Source organism: Vulpes lagopus, chromosome 8 (assembly GCF_018345385.1).
Source record: "Vulpes lagopus strain Blue_001 chromosome 8, ASM1834538v1, whole genome shotgun sequence".
Lineage (NCBI taxonomy): Eukaryota > Metazoa > Chordata > Mammalia > Carnivora > Canidae > Vulpes > Vulpes lagopus.
Window position 1 is genome coordinate 8,245,366 of NC_054831.1, and position 15,483 is coordinate 8,260,848.

At 42.9% G+C, this 15,483-nt stretch overlaps 1 protein-coding gene across 2 annotated transcripts in view; it reads right to left on the bottom strand.

Annotated features, from left to right (window-relative positions):
* Window positions 1–15,483, bottom strand: part of ARMC9 (armadillo repeat containing 9) — a 151,194-nt gene that overhangs the window by 96,909 nt on the left and 38,802 nt on the right. For both annotated transcript variants that reach the window (XM_041767944.1, XM_041767945.1), the window contains exons 9-10: window positions 14,773–14,871; window positions 3,438–3,472 (exon numbers count right to left, since the gene is read on the bottom strand). In XM_041767944.1, coding sequence (XP_041623878.1) covers window positions 3,438–3,472; window positions 14,773–14,871 — 134 coding nt within the window. The remainder of the gene's footprint in view (window positions 1–3,437; window positions 3,473–14,772; window positions 14,872–15,483) is intronic.

The window sequence follows — 15,483 nt, forward strand, 5'->3', positions numbered from 1 at the left end:
GCATGGAGCCTGGTTCTCCCTCTGCCTGTGTCTCTGCCTCTCTCTTTCTCTCTGTATCTCTCATGAATAAATAAATACTTTAAAAAAAAAAAAAAAACCTCCTCAAGAGGACTTGAGTGGAGCCCTCCAGGGATGCCTTACATAACTAGTAACTCACACACACACACACACACACACACACACAGCCTCACATATATACCTCACATCACACACACACATACCACACTCATGCATCTATCCCACACATGTATTCCCACAACTGTGGTGTGGTGTATGTGTTTGGGATATGGTTATGATTAGTGACTGAAGACTTGCTTTCATGTTTGGAATTGCAGGTTTGTGGACTGGACTGCTCCCTCATGGGGCAGCACTGAACTGCCTGGTCTTCACAGTTTGTTTTGTTCAACAGGAGGGAACTGGAGTGCACGGAAGAATCAATGAAAAGGGAGCAAGGCCTGTGGTCTAGTTAACAGCGCTGTCCCCATGTTAACTTCTTCGTCATGGAAGATGTCACCGCTGATGTGCTGGGGGTTTAACTTCCTGTGAATCTATAGTCATTTCAGCATAAAACAAGTGAAAAACAAAAGCAAAACAACAATCTGGTTTTTTTGACACTCTGCAGGGAATATTAATGTTAAGATCAATACTCCTGGTACAATACTAAATAGGCTCACGAGGACATGGGTGAAATGATGCAAGATAAAGGGTTCCTGGGGCACCCAGGTGGCTCAGTGGGTAGAGCATTTGACTCTTGATCTCAGGGTTCTGAGTTCGAGGCCCATATTGGAGGTACAGATTACCTTAAAAAATAAAATCTTAAAAAAAATGATGAAAGGTTCTTTTGTTTTTCATTGACGTGTAACTGAGATATATTACATTAGTCACAGGTGTACAGCATAATGACTTGACACCTGTATGCAGTGCGAAGTGGTCACTGCACTGAGTCTCTTTACCCTCTGTCACCATACAAAGTTTCCACGTTTTCTTTCTTGGGAGGACAATTTAAGATTTACTTTCCCAGCAACTTTTAAATTTGTAATACAGTGCTATTGACTATAGCTCCCATGCTGTCCACTGCATCCCAGGAGTTTTTATTTTACAAGTGGAAATTTGTACCTCCCAGTCTCCTTCACTCATTTCACTTATGTCATTAGTTTTAAACGGCGGAAGAGAGATGGAGGTGAGACCTCTGGGGGGCAGCAGTGAGGATACTGAAAATTTTCTTCGTATGTGCCTATAGCGTTCAACTTTTCTGTAATAAGCATGTTTTACATTATAAAGAAATATTACATGCTAGTTTTCTTAATGTTAGTTTTTAAAAGACAAAATGAGATCTTCTCAGAAGGCCCAGGGAAAAAGGCTAGAGACGGCATCAGATGAGATCTCAGTAAACACTACTGGGAGGCGATTCACCTGTCCTGTACATTAAACAGCAGCGCCTCAAACATGTGCACACTGATTATTTTGACACTTATTTCCCTGAGGTAGATACTACTGTTTTTGAAAACGAACACAGATACCTTAAAAATTCCAATTCCAAATAACTGGCCAATATTCTTCAAAAGCATCAAGGCCATGAAAGACAGAGACTGAAGAATGATTTCACATAAAAGGAAACATAGACACGACAACCATGTCAACATGTGATCCTGCACTGAATGCTGGACCAGATAAAGGACACAATGGAACAACTGGGAAAATGTGAGGAAGGCCTGTACATTATGTGATATGATATCAGCACTGATTTTCTAACTGATTTCTAACTGATTTTGATAACTGTACCAGGCTTACACAAAATATCAACACCAGGCATCTGGGTGAAGGGCATAGGGGAATCCTGTGTACAATATTTGCAGCTCTGAAATTATTTCAATAAAAAAAAGATTTTTCAATTTAAAATTTAATAATTTATTTTTTTAAGATTTTATTTATTCATGAGAGATAGAGAGAGGCAGAGACACAGGCAGAGGAAGAAGCAGGCTCCATGCAGGGAGCCCAATGTGGGATTCGATCCCAGAACCCCAGAATCACATCCCGGGCTGAAGGTGGTGCTAAACCGCTGAGCCATGCTGGCTGCCCGAGAGATAATCTATTTCAATTTAAAATTTAAACCAGGTCTTATTCTAGATAAGAAAGTTCTGGGACACCTGGGTGGCTCAGTGGTTTGGCGCCTGCCTTTGGCCCAGGGCATGATCCTGGAGTCCTGGGATTGAGTCCCACATTGGGCTCCCTGCATGGAGCCTGCTTCTCCCTCTGCCTGTGCCTCTGCCTCTCTCTCTGGGTCTCTCATGAATAAATAAATAAAATCTTTAAAAAAAAAAAAAAAAGAGCTCCATTTGGAAAGCCAAGTCTGAAATTGTTCTATAGCTGGGATGCTTCTTCTGGAGGAAAGAAAAGCTATCAAACGTGGGCCATAGTTTCTTGTCCATAATGGCAACATGAGCAGCTAACCTTACTGCCAGCTGAGCTGCTGAGCAGCCCCACGTTTCTGTGGCCCAGCCACTCTCCCATTTTCCAAAAAGACTGAGTCATACCTTCTCCTTTGTCCTCTGAAGCCCCTTCACTGACTACCCACCCCCTCACTCTTGGCAGGGGACCTTGCCTCTTATACCCCTGGGAATAACATTAGCAAACACTCAGAGAGTTTATCTAAAGTCCCCAGCACTGCCCTAAGTGCTTTGGACACATTAACTCATTTTTATCCTCAAAACAATCCTATAAGAAAGTTATTATTGTCTTTATAAGTGAAGGAACTGAGACAGAGAAGTTACATAAGTGGCCCAGGTCACAGAGCTGGCAGCAGAGGTGGGATTTTAACCCAGGCAGTCTGTGCTCATGGGTCAGTGTCAGACTCCGGCAGGACTGAGGAAGGAAGTAGGCCGTGAGTAATCTAACAGCACCCAGTGAACCCCACAGAGGGTCACCAGAATTCACCCTGTCCTCATGCCTCTGCCGAAGGTTCTCAGCTTCCTTGTTATTGCAACATATTTACCTGATGAAGTTCCTGAACATCAGACATCCACAAAGGTGACAACCTCATTGATTAGGATAGGAATGCTCAGGCATGCACAAAGCTACCCTGTGGCCCTGCTCACATGTGAGCCAGCAGAGAACATAACATTTAGACACTGCAACACTCTGTTGACTGCCCTACGATGAAAGATTAATCTCTAGAGAATAGAACACACAGGTACAATTTAACATTTTTTTCCTTTTGATGCTATCTCTCCAAAATAAATAGAATTAATACTAAAAGATACTTCTAGTTTAACAGTGTCACTTATAATGACTGGTCTTTCCTTTAATATCCACGTGGAGCTCCAGTAAATCAAAGGTACTACTCTAAGCTAGGCTGTTAAGTGTTTATGAAAGTTACTTTGAATTCTAGTTTTACCTAGAGCTGTTCTCCATAACAAATCCTAAGAGCAAGTACTTACCCAGGTGCCAAGGAGGCTCTTAACATGGTTGAAGCCTGGAGATGGAGGAGGGGAACAGAAGAAGAGACACCATGTTAAACAGTAAAAGCAGTGCATTAATCTTAAATCACTGTACTCACACAAAATCAACAGATTTGTAAAGTTTTTTATCCAGCAGTATTCTCTTATCATAATCATATATGATTTAAAATTTAGTTCAAACAGGGGTGCCTGGGTGGCTCAGTCAGTTAAGCATCTACTTTCAGCTCAGGTCATGATCCTGGGTCCTGGTATCGAGCCCCACATCAGGCTCCCTGTCCCTCTCCCTCCTACCCCTCTCCCCATTCATGCTCTCTCTCAAACGAATACATTTTTTTAAAAATTAAAAAATTAAAATAAATAAACAAGTAAAAATTAGCCCAAATAGGGGTGCCTGCATGGCTCAGTTGGTTAAGCATCCAACTCTTGATTTCAGCTCAGTCCCTGATCTCAGGGTCCTGAGATGAGCCCTGTGCTGGGCTCTGTGTGAAGTCTGCTTGTCCCTCTCCCTCTGCTCTACCCTCTCCCCACCTCGGGCTCAAAGGCACACTCTCTCTAAAACAAATACATAAATAAAATTTAAAATAAAAATAAAAATAAAATAAAATAAAATAAAATAAAATAAAAATTAGTCCAAACTGAAGTTAAGCAACACACTACTCAAGTATTTCCCAAGCTGTCCACCACCCTTCTTGGTTCATTGCAACTCTGCTCCAAGGAATACTCCATGAAAAAATGAGTGGGCTCTCCCCAAACTCCCAGGGGTGCTTAAAGCTGCCTAGTCAGATGTTACAAGAGAACAAAAGCAATGAAAATCACTTTATTATCCTGATTTTTTTCTTTTTTAAGATTTTCTCTTTGAATATAAAAATAATATGCACTTTGTACCAAGCCAAACACTATAGTGGTGTTTATAGAAAAATCCGCCTCCAATCCCACTCTCTTTTAACCTCACTTAGAGGCTTTTAATCCTACTTACAGGTCAAATCACTGCCAACTTTAGGGATATTCAATGTTCCACTTATTGTTTGTTTTGTTTTTGTCACTACAAACAATGCCATATTAAACATGTATTAAAATAGACTTGAGAAACAAAAAAACAAATGCTGTAACACTTGGTTAGACCAACTCAAACCAACTGTAAAAAATATCTTGAGAAGATAAGCAAAATCTAAGTATGGACGGCACTGGTACTATATGATACTAAGAATCTGTGTCACTTGTATTTGGCATTGTGGTTATGTTTGGTTACTGTTCTGTAAAGCCTTTATCTGTTAGATAAATATAGTGAATTACTTACAGGTAAAGTGATATGTTTGGGATAGGTTTTAAGGAACTCCAGGAAAATAAAGTAAGGAGAGGAGAAGGAAGAGATCTCAGCCCTCTGTGGAACCCTTCCTGGAGGGGCAGGCAGTGGTTCTCAGTCTACTGTGTGTCACCACAGCTCTTGAATGGTCATTATCCACACATTGATTGCTATTATCCACACATTATCACATTGATTGTGATTATTTTGCAATTATTTCTGTGCCTTTCTCCTTCAGCAGACATTGAGTTCCATAATGAGTGGAGATGTAGTACCCTCAATATATGCACCCAGCACCTGGTACAGTGCCTGGGCAGAGACATGTGATCAACACTTAATAAATGAATGAATGAATGAATGAGGATTGACTTCCCAAGATGGGCTCTCCAGAATCCTTGACTGATCCTAGTTGATGATTCCATTCTCTACTGCTTCCATCTGCAGTATTTATGGGTCACACAGATTCCCACCTTGGAGACAGCAAACCGTACTTTTAAATGGCTCATGATCATGTATGTTCTTATATTTTTTAATCCTTGACTTTTTTTTTAAATTAGAGGAAATGCCCATTCCTGTTATTGGCTTAAATAGCAAGAAGTTCAGAAAATAAATTTGAAATGTATCTAAATTACTCATCTAACACTTACAAGATAGTTAAGTCAAATGAGTCAAATAAGGGTATTAGTCATATTAAAATATTAGCCTAATATAAACATAAAATAAAAATATTTTTAAATTAGTGTTATTGGCTACTTCATATATCCACAAATAAAATTCATCAACACCTTCCTTTTTTTCAATTAAAAAAACTTTTCCTATCATTTACTTATTTTTAAAATTTTATTTATTTTTAAGATTATATCTTTTTTAAAAAGGTTTATTTATTTTAGAGCATGGGGGTCGGGGGCGGGGGCACAGATGGAGAGAGAGAATCTCAAGCTGACTTCCGGCTCAGCTCAGAGCTCAATGCAGGGCTCGATCCCATGACCCTGAATAATCTCCACACCCAACGTGGAGCTCAAACTTACAATCCCGAGACCAAAGTCCATGCTCCACCAACTGAGCCAGCCAGATGCCCCTTTCGATCTTTTAAAACACTGCCTCTGTTTTGCTAAACTTTGTATCATTCTATCTACTCTGTAAGAAATTAATTAAAAAACACTAAAAACTAACCCTTTTATAAGAAGAGGCAGCGTATTAAACATTACTGAGCTTTTATTATCCAATCAAGTAAAAAAAACAAAACAACACTAGAGCTGAGCTGTGGGAAGAATGGGCCAGCATGCTCAAAAGAGAGGAGCGTGTGCTCTTTCATTCATTCAGTACGTACCTACTGATTGTCTCCTATCTGCCAGGTCTCTGTGAGGCACAGTGATACCAGAGTGACCAATGCAAAGCCCCTTTCTCAAAGAGCTTACAACTCAGTGGGGGAGAATCAGTAATCAGATAACTCTCTGTGCCTCATCTGCAAATGGTGGCAATAGCAGTACCAGGGGTATGGACCCCTCTGAGAGCACCCAGAAAGTCAGCACGCTTCCCCTTCTTTTCTGCCTATCCACGCTGAGCTCCCCTCCCCTGATGGGGCTGCTGGAGCTGAAAAGTCCCGAACTCCAATCTAAGTTATGAATTTGATGTTGACTTTAACCCTGATTCTTGAGTATAAATTTGCTCAGAGAATAGAGAACTCACAACAGGCACTTCCTACCCACTGCATGAAGGCAGTTAATAGTAGTCAAACTAATAGTCAAACGTTGATAGTAACATATGAACACTCAGAGGGCTGCTCCGATCTTTTGGCCAAACTTTACTTTGGACTAGATTTATTTATTTATTTATTTATTTATTTATTTATTTATTTATTTATTTATTTATTTTTAAGATTTTATTTGAAAAAGAGTGAGAAAGCACAAACAGGGAGCAGCAGAGGGAGAGGGAGGAGCAGGCTTCCCACTGAGCAGGGAACAGGACAAGGGGCTTAATCCCAGGATCCCAAAACCACAGCCTGAACCCAAGGCAGACACTCAACCGACTAAGTCACCCAGCCATCCAACTTTGGACTAGACTTCTAAAGGTCATTGCTACCAGCTGCAGGTGCTGTTCTGTGTACGGGAAAGTGGACAGAGCTACAACATGCTGGCAAACAGTAACTCAAGAGGAGAAAGATGGGAGAAGTTCCAAAATCATCAGTCACAGTCAGAATAATAATTCCCCCGCATAAATAATAAATAAATATAAATAAATAAATATAAATAAATAAAAATAAATTTCTCTCATGAGCTAACAATGAATTTTGAACATGGATGGACCAGCCCCAGACTGGATCCCCTTGCTAAGGAGCCGCCAAAGAGGCCCTGACTATGGCCCCATAGAGCACTGAGTGATTCCCAGATTTTATGCTGGGAGCTCAGGCAAAGGTCTCTATGGAAGCCACGTGCTTCACTGTGGACATGTAAATGGACAAGTGCTTTCCTGAGAGGCACAGTGAATGCAGGACAACCTTTCAAAGTGCCAGTAGAAGACAGAACAATGAACATAGTGACCCATCAATTATTCATTGAGCACCTACACGGTGCTGGGCTCAGGGCAAGGCTCTCTGGACCGCTTGGATACCAAGAAGTGAATTTCTACCTGAGCAGAGAGTGAAATGGAAGCATAATGCCTCCATCACTGCTCAGCTACAGGCAAGAAACCTGAGCTTGGCCCTCAGCTGTTACTGCTCCCCAAAGCCAGTAGTCATGGGGTGGGGACAAGGATGAACAGGGTCCACATGAGTGGGCCAACAGCAAAATGAGGAACTTTGCCTATGATATGTGAAACATCAGAAAGTGTTTTGAGAAATTGGTCTACGGTGTCACGTGACAAAGTATCCCTGACCAAAAGTATCTGCAGATGTACCGGGTTGGACTCTTCAAGAATCTTTAGCACTGCTGAGTATTGTGAATCTCAGAATATGACATGTCTCAAACTTCATACATCAGCGGTTGGTTTTGGAGATGGGGAACCCCTCTAGGATTAGTGTCCGTAGGCACTGCGTTTGGAAAAAAGCTGCTATAGAGGAAGGCAGCAGGTGTGTGCAGCCCAGGAGGGTCAGAGAGCAGCAGCTGTCACATCCTGAGGTCATGGAAGGTGCTGTTTGGGGCTGGAAACCTAGGACCAGGCCTACTTGTTATCAGCCTCCCTCCCTGGCCTTGGGACTAATGTTGAACCTCTGTGGCCACCTGTGCTGTGTAGAAGAGATGAACAGTGAAGGCAGGCCCCCTTGGCAAGTGAGCTCAAGGGGAGAGATGACCTAGAAGAGGTTAAATAACCACAGTGGGAGGAAATGTGCCTTAGCCATGGGACAGAAGAGGCCACAGCAACTGGGAACCAGAGGAACAGCCCCACCACATAGAGAAGGGACGTTGCTACAGCCAAGTCTGTAACAGGGAGGGGTAGTTGCATAGCACAGACTGCAGGGGTAAATTCAGGAGGGGAGGGCGGAAATAGAACCCTGGGCACATGGCATTTGGAACTGAAGCTAAGTTAAGTGGAGGGGGAATACCGAGTTCCTGAATGTGCTTCTCGGGCTTCCTGGGCCACCAAGGGCACCACTCGTGGCCCTGCCTCCACCCTGTAGCCTGTTGGCACCTGAGAGCCTGGGGCTTGGCAAGGTACACAACAACATGGCCACCTGGGGAAGTGCTGAGGCCTCCTGGGCTTTCTGTGACCAGAGCTGAGCGTAGAGAGACAGATGGGCATTAGATCACAAAAGGCTGTGGACTTCAAGCTGAGTACTCCAGACCTAGAGTAATGACAGGTATTAAGCAAGACAGTAATGTAGCCGATGCCTGTATGTACCTCCATCCCTCCCCAAACTCGAGGGCATAAATGAACATGACCCAACCAGAAAAGTCACCACTGCTCCCCCATGTGCATGAAAAATCAGACAGGTAAGAGCTTTGAGACTGAGATCGATTAGAAAATGTTGCTTTAGCCAGGACAGAAAGAGGAAGAGCCTGAACAAACACAAAGGAACAAAGACATGGGGCAAGAGGGAGGAAGCCACTCAGATCCCTAGGGCTGCCTGAATGTAGGGCCCCAAGGAGGGAAGAGGCTCAAATGACTTGCAGGTGTTCTCTGGAGGATCATTCACCAAGACAGGAAGTACAGGATGGGAGACCACCTGTTTGGAGGAGGAGAGTAGCCTGTTTTGGGACATAGAAATGATGTGCATATCAGACATTCACAGGGAGAAGGCTTATAAGTCTGGGTCTGGAAGTCAGCAGAGAAATCTGAACTAATGGTACAGTCACTCTCTGCCAGTCATGGTCTCACCAACTGGTTGAGATCAAAGGCAGTCAAGCCTCAAATCTCAGTGTAAGTTCAGGTATATGATGGGTGCAGGGGTAGCAGGTGTAACAGGGAGAGACAAGCTAGGTGTGCAACTCCTCCTCAGTACATGGAGCATGAGGCCCAAAAAGGCTGCCTTGAGATGTAGTGGTAAGGCAGACAAAGAGCAGGCCTCTTGCCGAGACTTAAGAAAGTGACATAATGGACAATGTAAGGACTGAAGGCATTGAACGTCAAGCCAAAGCCATGGTCCGTCCACACAACAGCAAGCTCTAGGAAGAATCCTCCTCAGCAGAACAATGCCACGGCAGTAGTCTCTTGAGCAACTGCATGAAGCCATCCCGAGAAAGGGCTGCCACCATCAGCCCCAGCCCACTGCAGGTTTTTACTGCTAAGGAAGATGGCTGATTTTGAAGTAAACGCTTTCTAAGGTTCACATGTTCTGAGCCTTAAATATATATAATGCAATCACACCTGGCAGTATTTTAACTTATTCCCAATGAGGTCTACTTGGGAGTTGCTGAAAAGAGTTAATTCCCAAATGGATTATTTTCCCAAATAAGGATGCATTTAAATGGAAACTTCCCCAGCCAATGAACCCCCAAACCACAGGTACCACTAGGTGGGACTTGGGAATCACCTAAGGAGCTATGTTTGGGTTTCCACTTTTAGAGTCAGCACTGGACTCTGTTTTTTTGTTTTTAAGGTTTTATTTATTAATTTTTTTCTTGAGAGACATAGAGAGACAGGCAGAGACACAGGCAGAGCAAGAAGCAGGCTCCCTGTGGTGAGCCCAAAGCAGGACTCGATCCCAGGACTCCGGGATCATGACCTGAGCCAAAAGCAGATGCTCAACCACTGAGCCACCCAGGTGTCCCAGCACTGGACTTTGTATCACAGTCAGCCCGCCTCCTCCCCACTCCTGCCCTAGGATGGACGCTCTCCATGGGTAAAAATGGTCACTCTCCTCCATCAGGCTCTCCTTTCCTGGGGTTTCTCTGCATTTGTGCTTGCCCAGTACAAATAGAGAGCTAAGAAGACAGACAGACCATGGTGCTTTCACATGCTATCTGCAGCATACAAATATGTGTGCTGCATGATTATTAGAAACAGCAAAATACTGAAAAGCAACCTAAAGGTTTGCTAGAGGAATGGTTAAATGTACCATACTGCTCTTAACTTAAAATTCTAAAAGATAGGGCAGCCTGATGGCTCAGTGGTTTAGCGCCGCCTTCGGCCCAGAGTGTGATCCTGGGGACCGGAGATGGAGTCCCACGTCTGACTCCCTGCACAGAGCCTGCTTCTCCCTCTGCCTGTGTCTCTGCCTCTCTGTGTCTCTCATGAATAAATAAATAAAATCTTTAAAAAAATTCTAAAAGATAAGGAAAATATGAATAAATCCAGAAGGACACAGAAAACTCTTTAAAATGTACACGCAACTGCAAAGAGACAGTTGCAGGGTGATGTGTATAATAAAAACCTTAATTCTACCTGATCTTTAAAGTCTGGAGGGATGAATGTGAAATAGTCAACAGGGTTACCTTTGGAGGGAGAGGAGATGGGGTAAATGTGAGGAAGAGAAGGGATTTGTGTTTACCATTAGTCTCTTACATATTTCCAGTGAGAAAATATTTGTGTATTACTTGTACAATCTTAGAAAACAAAAAAATCCCCATCTCTTCTGCCCTGAGGGAGAAGCCTCTCTTCTTACAATTATCCGATTGCCAATAATATAAAATCAGATTTATCTTGTATCCCAGTAAATACTAAATCCCATGGTTTGGAACTTGAGTTGGTAAGGACTAAAGAATGACAAACCAGGGGTTAGGGTGGCAACAGGCAATCAAACTGTAAGAGTCTACCTGAAAGAGTTCTCTTTGCAAAAAAATCAATCCCATCACCATTAATCCTTCTGGGAACATCCAAATTTGATCATCAGCTCTGCTAAGAGGAGTGGAGTTTTGGACACAGTTACCTGGGAATGAACTAGGCCCCACTCATGGCATCTCTTCTGCAGGGCCCTGTATCAGCATAATTCCCCTGCTCCAGATAGTAAATTCCTGAATTTGTAGGTTTGGGAGAGATCGGGACACACATAGCCCTGCTCCCTGTTTCCTGGGAGGGAACGAGTGCTCCCAGGGAGCAGAATCAGTCCTGCATGCAGCCCTTCATCCCTGGCTGCTAGTGGTGCTGGTCAGGGGAGGGGTTTGGCCAGAGCTGGCCGTGACTGGGTGGCCACATTTCTTTAATCCCAGGATTTAAATGTAGGAAACCCACTCGTCTACAAATGAAATCCATACCTCAATATAAGTTTCAACAGAGTTGATGGCAATATTGTCAGCTCCTTTTTCCTTTATTCTTTTGTCCTATTTTTCAATTGGCTCAGAACTCAGAAGTGTGTTATTTACTGAGTTCTTCTGAACTTTCAACAGTGAGGGTGCAGAAGGCCAGATTCTTCTTATCAGCCAGTTTTAAAAACCAGTATCAAACATACAAACTTTATGGATACCAGCAGCATTTTGATGGGCCCGGCCCAGCAACTTTATAGGGTACAATGAATGGAAACACTCAAGGTCAACCAAATAGAAAGTTGCTGATCAAAGGATCACACTGAAAACGAAACTGGTCTATGCCCATTTTTTTATCTTGAAACTGATGGCGTTCAAGATGGATGGCGTTCAAACTGATGGAAACTGGACCTAGCATTGACTTTAAACCCCTGGCAAATAGGAAAGCGGCCCTCCTCTCCTTCTAAATCCTAAATCCTACTGTTCAACCACTAGATATCCCAACTAAATTATACCCTAATTTCCTCTTCACACATCATAAATCCGATGTCATACATTGACCGTAGGCATGCCCAATCAACTACGTTCTGTTATAGTTTTACAACGGTGTTACAGTAACTCATATCCACTTTTTATCTCTTACAGAGAAATCTATGGGACTAATGCAGCTTTTATTGCCTGTTCCTAAGTCAGTGACTCACAAGAAAAAAAAATGGTTAGGAACTAAGATAAACAGAGCTCATCCTCTCTCCTCTGGTTTCTAAGGCCTAGAATATGTACCTTAATGCCACCATAATAGGGAAAGATGGTAGCACTAGCCTCTTAACAAAAAACATTAATGTCTAATGGGACAAAATACCAGATATGTTGTGCCCCCCTCCCTTTTAAACTGCTCCTTATTAACATGATATCCATTGTAAATAAGCTGGATGCATCACTCTGCCAATAGAAAGTGGAAATATAAGGATGCTTATATATACAATATAGGATGGGGTTTCCCTTAGGGATGGTGATTCCCTAAGATTTCTGCATGCTAAAACTACGGTGGCCACATTCTAAAGCACAGACCCTACAGCTTCTATTATCCACGTGTCCATGTGCGGCAAGGCCACCACCACCAACAGCTCTATAATGCTTCTGCGAGCAGCTGGGTGATGGGGTCAAGGACATTTGCTTTCCGTCACATTGCTATGTCCTTTCTGTGAAGATCCACAAAAGAAACTGGAAGTCTAAACAGCCCAGAGAGAGTGTCCGTGGCCCAGGAATGGTCTGTCTGGGGAATGTGTGGTGGGCACTGGGGCATTTATCTCACTGCTGTGCTTCCTAGGCTGTGTGTGTAGCATGATGTTTCAGACAGATGCAGCAAAACTTAGATAATAAACATTATGCAACCATCTCTCTTTCCCTGGAAGCAATTCATGCACCTGCTCACTTGTCCCTGTAGCATAGGCTCTGATGAATCAGAACCGGGTCCCTGCCTCCTTCTTTAGGTGTACGTACAGCAGCTCTGACATGCATGTTTGGTACTAGCTTAGCCATGCCTTCCTTGTATTGTCCTACCTTCATTTTCCTTTAACTACAATTTCTTCCCCTCTCCCCAGCATTACTGAGATGTACTTGACACAGGACACTGTGTACATTTAAGGTGTATGAAGTGCTGCATTAACACACGTATATATTGTGAAATGATCATAGCCTAATAAGGTTAGTTAACATGTCCATCACCTCACAGTTCCTTTGGGGGGTAGGTGAAAGCATTTAAGATCTGAGTAACCTTCAAGTATATAATATTGTTAATATTAGCCACCACGCTATGCCTTAGATCCCCGATCCCCAGAACTTATTTATCTTATAACCAGAAATTACACCCTTTCACCAACATCTCCACTTCCCCCACCTCCCAGCCCCAGGGAACCAACACTCTACTTTCTGTTTCTATGAGTTCTAACCACAATTTTGTTCTTTCCATTTTCTATTTTTATCTCATATTTTGTGTTTTCTCATAAGCTGCTTCAAACCTACTTGAGAATGAAGTAGGGTATAAATTTTTGCATATTAAAAAAGGCCTCTGTTGATGAAGATCCTAATATTAATGTGTAGACCCTCCCCCTTAATCAAAGCCATGGCTCTGATCTATGGGGGTACCTCAGGATCCCCTGGTGCTTCCTTCTGAGCTGAACATGCTTGGCTCTACCATTTAGCCTGTCGCCCAGGTGGTACATTGGGGTGAGCTCCAGGGACATGGGTTCAAGAACTTTGAAAATGTCCTTAGGAGACACTGGTGTATTTGCTCCCCTGGTTAAGAACCCCAACTCAGGGGCACCTGGGTGGCTCAATGGCTGAGTGTCTGCTTTCAGCTCAGGGCATGATCCCGGGGTCCTGGGATCAAGTCCTGCATCGGGCTCCCCCACATGGAGCCTGCTTCTCCCTCTGCCTATGTCTCTGCCTCTCTCTGTGTGTCTTTCATGAACAAATAAATAAAATCTTTTTATTTATTTTTTAAATAAATAAAATCTTAAAAAAAAAGAACCCCAACTCAACACCACATCCCTTTGGATGAGCTATCCTTAGAAGGACGCAGTATCACCTACATAATATTTTGCCCTGGGATGCAAACCCTGAATCTAATCATGAGAACGTAAGAAAGACAAACAGAGAAATGCTCTGTTTTTTTAAATGAAGGAACAACTATAAAGGACATGGTTCAACTGACAAATTGGAAAATGCCCAGATTAGATAAGAATATCATAAAGATATTAAACTTACTGAAGTTGATCACTGTATGGTTACATAAGAGAATACTCCTATTAAGAAATGAACTCTACACTGGAGTAAAAGGCCATAACATATGTAATTTATTCTCAAATGGCTCAGAAAACAGACGTGTATGTGTGTGTTTGTGTGTGAATGTGTGTGTGTAGAGAAAGTAAACACATGAGTAAAATGCCAATAGTCACTGAATCTGTATAAAGGGTATACAAGTGTCCTTTGTGCTATTTTTATGATTTCTTTGTAAGTTTGCAATTATTCTGAGTAAAAAGTTAAAAAAAGAAAAAAGAGAGCACCTGCCTTTGACTGTACAGCTTCCAATATGGCAGTTATTTTAAAGAAGAGAATGAAGTTTCCTTCCTTTCCTACTGATTTGCTAATTGTTACCAGCTCTTGGCACCAAACAGCTCCAACTGGCGCCTCTCTCCCACCACCCCCAGGATGCCAGTTCCCAGCTGCTCACTGTTCAAAAACAGCTTTCTTTTCCTTCTGGGACTTTACAGACTTCTGAAGCCAGCTGAAATCCAGACTCCTGCATGTTATTTGCCCATGCTCTTTTATTTTTTTTAGTTAGGCTACTTTTAAATTTGGGGGGCAGTCCCAGCCCTAGGGCACAGAGCCTCACCGTCCCAGGTCTCGTGAAGTCCACACTGTGCGCCAGGCTCTGTCGCATCTGGTCACTGAAGAGGCGGACACACACGCTCTGGAGGTACTCCGGGGTGATCTGCAAAGAGGACACGAGGATGGCTGGTGCAAGGCACAAAATGCCCCCTATGACATTAGGGCCCCAGAAATTATCAGAGCTCTCACCAGTTTTTCTGGGAGGTATATAGATGGAATTTTGCTTTAACATAGGACCTTTGGGAGCTAAAGCACTGAGTCTGACAGAAAAAAAACTGCTAACATACTACAGGTATGATAGTGGGGAATCATGTTTTAAATTATGTAATTCCACTAGATATACTCCCAGTCATATAAAATAAACTGATTTTAAACCATTTGTGTTGTGTGTGTGTGTGTGCATGTGTGTGTGTGTGTGTGAATTCAAGCAATAAAGTCAATTGGGTAGCCAATGTGTGGTGGAAAGAATAGTGGGCTTAAAATCTGAAAATCTAACCTCAAGCCCTGGACTCAAGAAAACCAACAGCTTTGTCCCTTGCCTTCTGACCTGCTGAATGAAATAAACAATGTCTGCCTCTGTGGATCACAGTGACAGAGTGAATGAGATCACACATATGCCTGGCACAGGCCAGCTCATTACAGAATGAATGATGGAGGCATTTTTTATTGCATGCCTGCCAGCGTGAGGCTGCATTGCTGTGCCCACCAAAGCTGT